The sequence below is a fragment of the Caenorhabditis briggsae genome, assembly GCF_000004555.2.
Source record: "Caenorhabditis briggsae complete genome, chrX, whole genome shotgun sequence".
NCBI classification, from domain to species: domain Eukaryota; kingdom Metazoa; phylum Nematoda; class Chromadorea; order Rhabditida; family Rhabditidae; genus Caenorhabditis; species Caenorhabditis briggsae.
The window spans coordinates 5,483,675-5,488,643 of NC_013491.2; the positions used below are offsets into that span (position 1 = coordinate 5,483,675).

The 4,969-nt window shown below is 36.2% G+C and overlaps 2 protein-coding genes across 2 annotated transcripts; both read right to left on the minus strand.

The window, feature by feature from the left end:
- Positions 1–394: 394 nt before the first annotated feature.
- Positions 395–3,308, minus strand: CBG27533 (the record flags this gene model as incomplete). Its single annotated transcript, XM_045239172.1, has 7 exons — positions 395–620; positions 672–865; positions 910–1,076; positions 1,124–1,191; positions 1,703–1,854; positions 1,901–2,038; positions 3,240–3,308. The coding sequence occupies 7 exons, from the start codon at positions 3,306–3,308 to the stop codon at positions 395–397; spliced, it is 1,014 nt and encodes a 337-aa protein (XP_045099983.1).
- A 1,424-nt stretch (positions 3,309–4,732) lies between these two features.
- Positions 4,733–4,969, minus strand: CBG27534 (the record flags this gene model as incomplete). The annotated part of the gene is made up of 2 exons (XM_045239173.1): positions 4,733–4,787; positions 4,851–4,969. The coding sequence occupies 2 exons, from the start codon at positions 4,967–4,969 to the stop codon at positions 4,733–4,735; spliced, it is 174 nt and encodes a 57-aa protein (XP_045099984.1).

The window sequence follows — 4,969 nt, forward strand, 5'->3', positions numbered from 1 at the left end:
TTAATTAGAGAGTCACTCTGCCTCAGCGAGAGCTTTTAAATTAGAAATTTTCGAAAAAACGTGCGTGACCTTTGGATTAGTACGATGGGTGATAATACGGAAAAAATTAGATTTGAACTGATAGAATAAGTGGATAATAATTAGAAGGTGATGTGAAAAGCTAATTTTCCAGCACTGATGCCATTTTACATTTACATTTAGTTTCAGCTATTTTCGAAAAAAAGTGCATGCCATTTTGATTAGTACACAAGGTGACAATATATATTTTGAAGTAGTAGATTAGATGAGTAATGTTCAAATTCAAGTGAGGATGGGTGAAACATTAGGAGCAAATTAGATTTTTTTGGATATGAAACAGGGATAATAATAATTAAAAGGTGATGGGCGTGATAAATTATGCTGTGGCCGGGACAGGCTCAGTGGTTCGAGCATTTTCAGTGTCCGGGGCACGATTTTCCATTTCAATCTCAACAATTGGAGTGACTGATGCTCGATGCTTTGACATCGCTTTTTCCTTCAGTGTTTCTGCTGCTTCTATGAGATCGGCAATAATTTTCTTCACAACCCAAATATCTTCCTTCATAGTCTGTCCTAGATACAGAAGGAGGTCATAAACTAGCCTGAAAAGAAATAAAAATTTTTATCAAATTTTTATGAAATTCAGAACGCACAAGTCTAGCATTGGAGAGATGACGGTGATGTGGTAGCTGATGGCATAAATGATCCATTGGTTCTTAAAGTACCGGATAACGAAGAACAATATGGCATTAATTATATGAATCAAGAAAATCCACAGACATCTCACTGACCACCAAACTTGCGCCGCCTTGGTAAGAGGTTCAAAGTAATCATCCGGATCCGTGGACTGAAGATTACACGATTTCATTAAAACTCACCCGCCTTTCTTACCTTGAATCGGATATATTGCACAACGATGATACTGCAAAGAACCGAGTTGATTGCGGTTTCGATGAATGGCATCCAGTTAACAAACAGTTGTTCAAAACAAGTTTGTCCAGCGAACTCCAGAATTTCCAAGTTGGAGGTTGACACGATTCCCAGGAGTTGGCAAAGCGCTGAAAAACATTTTTTAAATTCCTTTAAAATGAAATTGCTCTCTTACGCAAAAAGGAAATTCCGTACAAGAAACTAGGAAGCACGACGAATGGGATGAAGAGGCCAAAGAAATATCTAAACAAAAATTATCTGGATTCTCAAAGTTTAAAATTATCTGAATTCTCAAAGTTTAAAATTATCTGGATTCTCAAAAAGAGCTTATTGATACCTGCTGAACGTTATAAGCGTGACGTATGTGTGATATACAGTATAGACTCGGTTGCAAAACAGGACGAATCTCAGAAATGAGCTGACAAGGCATAGATACATAACTGCAGCTTCGAAGTACGGTGCACAGATCCAGAACAACGGCGGGTAACTGGAAACAACTCAGTAGGAACAACAGGTAGAAGTTTTAAATTTCAGGGATGTTTGGAATGGCCTTTTCGGAATTTTTCGTAATGTCAAAAATTCCGTTCTTGACGAATTCAGAATTTCAAAATCCATATTCCTCATCCAAGAAGCGCAACAAAAAATTGATGAAAAATTGACAAACAGATTTTGAAATTCCGAAAAAAAATTGAAAATATTCTTGTCTAAATTTTCACAATTCCCATTTCCGTTCCGAAGATCCCCGCCAACTTACACCATCCAGAGCGAGACGAAAACGAATTGCAGAAATCCATCGACAGCATTCACCAAACTTTTCGCTTTGAGAAAATCGGAAAACACATAACCTTGCAATAGACTTGCTTCTCGAAAGAGTACGTAGCACAGCTGCAGCCGAACCGGGACCATCTGAATATTCAAAATTGAAAGAAAGTTGTTTTGGTTGTCTGCTGACCAGTAGTGCCATTCCATTCTGAATTGCTGTCAAGTGAGCGGGAAAGAAAGCATCCAAGACGAGAGGGTACTGCATCGTCGATGTTGGCGTCGACCCGTTCGGAGAATCCATCGTCGGCGAATCCAGCAAATCTATCATCTGAAACCAAAGGGTATATGAATATTACGAAATCATAATGTGTGAAAATACAAGTTTGAAATTTCTATTTCGGAAGAAAATGTTACTAATTATGTCCCGAAAGAAATCAAATCCAGATCACATGCTCGTGGTATTCAGAACTTGAAAAACACTTTTTAAGAAAGAAAAATTGCTTACGCAGGTAGAGAAAATGGCAAATTTCAAAAATGTTGACTAATAATCATGAAATTACTGGTTGGAATAGTTAATTTAAGAATTTTCGTTAGAAAAGACGTCAATAGAGGGACCTCTGGAGGATTTTACGTTGTTGATCTATTTTGCTCCTAGGTGCACAAAATAAAACGAAAAAGATCTAATGAGCAATGGGATGTTTGAGCTACTACAAGGTGCTCATCCATTTGATTTCCTCATCCATTTTCGTAAACGCTGTAATAGAAGGCCGCCCTTCACGTGCACTTCAAGCTCTATTATCTCAATTTCTAGAAGAGATAACAAAAATCTGTCAAGTGATATAATGTTTCTCGTAATATAAAAGACATTTTATCAGTTGAAACATTTGTTATATCTCTTTTGGAAACGGAGGTAATTAAGCTCAAAGTTCAAGTATGAGGTGACCTTCTATTAGAGTGTTTACGGTATCCCTAATTGCCTCCTACGCTACAAGCAGACATCGTAAACAAGTAACTTGATAAACAAAGTCAAAAAGATATAAAGTACTTTTTTAACAGATCAGTGACATAATTATGGGGCAAAATTGCTTCACTAGAAAGTTCTATAGTAGATGGAGAAATGTCACTTGAGATGGAGAATGACGAGAGGCAAAATTTGAATTAGAGAATTTCAAAAAACAGATATACATAAAATAATTTGAAGGTAGAGAAGGCCAAATAATTACGAAAAATTAAAAAGTTCACCTGGTGGAAGTAACACAGTATAAGCGTATGAGAGGGTTCTTAGAAATAAGATCCACTTCGAAAAATTACCGTAAGCTCAATAAGTGACTTTTCGAGGATGTTTTGCGATTCACAGCTCAATTTTCCTGCTTGAAAGAGGTTTCGGAATAAAAACTACTGTAACCTAAATTTTTTCTCAGGTTACTGTGATTTTCATTTTGTTTCGAAGCTAATCTAGATACTAACTCGAGCTTTTCCTTATTGTTACTAACGTTACTAAACCAGGAAACTAAAATTAGTGAACTCACCGGTGGATCTAACACGAATTGTTGCGTATTGTGATCATCTGATTTGATACTAAACGCTATAGAATCCATCTTCTTCTTCAGATACTCGTTTTCAGAAATATCTCATGTCGGAGCGCAGCCGGGCACGCTGCTTTGTGCTACTTCTGAAAATAAGGTTAATGGAGAGTTTCAGAGTCAAAATGAGAAGCTCCTCCCCTTCCCTCTTTCCCGCTGTGCTCTACTCTCTATCTCTCTCACTCTTCCACCTAATCAGCCACATAATTATAGGTTACACGCCGTTTTTAAGAAACTAGTGTATCAGGAACAAAGATGTTTTTCGAATTTGGCTATTGCTTTTGTTAAAACTGCAAAAATATCTAGGCAAAAAATGAGAGAAAATGAGATCCAGATTGATTTAATATCGAGATGAGATTTAAAAAGTTTCTATCAGAAGAGAGATCACAATTCGCGAATTATTCAGACTAACTGTATTCGACAAGTATAATTTTTCAAAAATAGTGAATCAACTAAGAAGATGTTTGAAGGTTAAAAAATCAATAATTGATTTTTCAAGTAGCTTTGTACATATTCCTTAAAGGAGCCTAGAAAACCGAAAAAAATGGAACACTGAAACGAAGATGCAGTCAAGAAAAACACTTCAGAAGTCGCAAAGCTTCTCAATCAGCTCCCAGCTCCAAACGCCCCAAGTCCCGCGACGCGACGGCGTGCTCAATGCCTCGTGCCAGGTACGGGGCAAATGAGTAAGTGTATAATTTTCGAATTCGAAGTATTAGAATGTCTTTCTAAGCATTCAATTACGGGGCTCAACTTATTTTTTTTGAGTTTGTGTGACCTCTCTGGGGATTTCAAATTAGCTCATGATTAGTTGACTTGAAAACGCTTTAAAATATTTTTAATTTCAAAGTTGGAACTAACTTTTTACAGATTGTTTAGTTAACTGATTTGTCAGGTGCTATAAGATCCGTGGATTTTCCATAATCATACCAACAGCAGAGACCAAGAAAAAAGACCCAAAAGATAAATAAAAATGTTTTGTCCCGTCAATCACACTACACATTACAGACATTTTTAAACTGCTACGAATACACTAACAACAAAAAAAGAAACCTCGACAGGGGGAAAAGGTTGAAGCAAATTGGATTATCATAAAACTTTTAGATTCATTAGCTAAGTTCAAAATTTCAGAAAAATGCGACTTTGAAACTGCAAAAAAGTATCCTTCCTAAATTTGGAACATTTGAGAACTGAAACATGTAAAATAGTGAGATTTTTGCAACTAAGGCACCCTATACTCCCACTTTGAGCTCAATTATCTCATCTTTTATGAAATTTCTAGGTGCATACTTAACGTTGGGCCGAAATTTTAAAAATTAGCAATTTTTGAGAAAAAAAGTTTCTATGTGAATGATTCAAAATGTTGATTTTCTTGATTGCTAGCGGATGGAAACATAAAAAGAACAAAATAAGCTTCATATCTGATTTAAGATGTTTATTCAAAAACAATCAACAAAATATTGAAGCTTATCGGGCATTTCCTCTTCTTTCTCCCTGAAATTTCAAAAATTAATGATAAGCCAAATTTTCGAAATGACTTACTTGAGATCTTCTCACTTTTTGGATAGCTTCCTCTGCATCTCCTTCGAAATCCTCATCATCCTCGACCGCTTCTGGTTCTTCCTCTTCTCGTTGTCAACTTCTTCCTTGCTCTTCATTTTCTTTCTCTTCTGCAT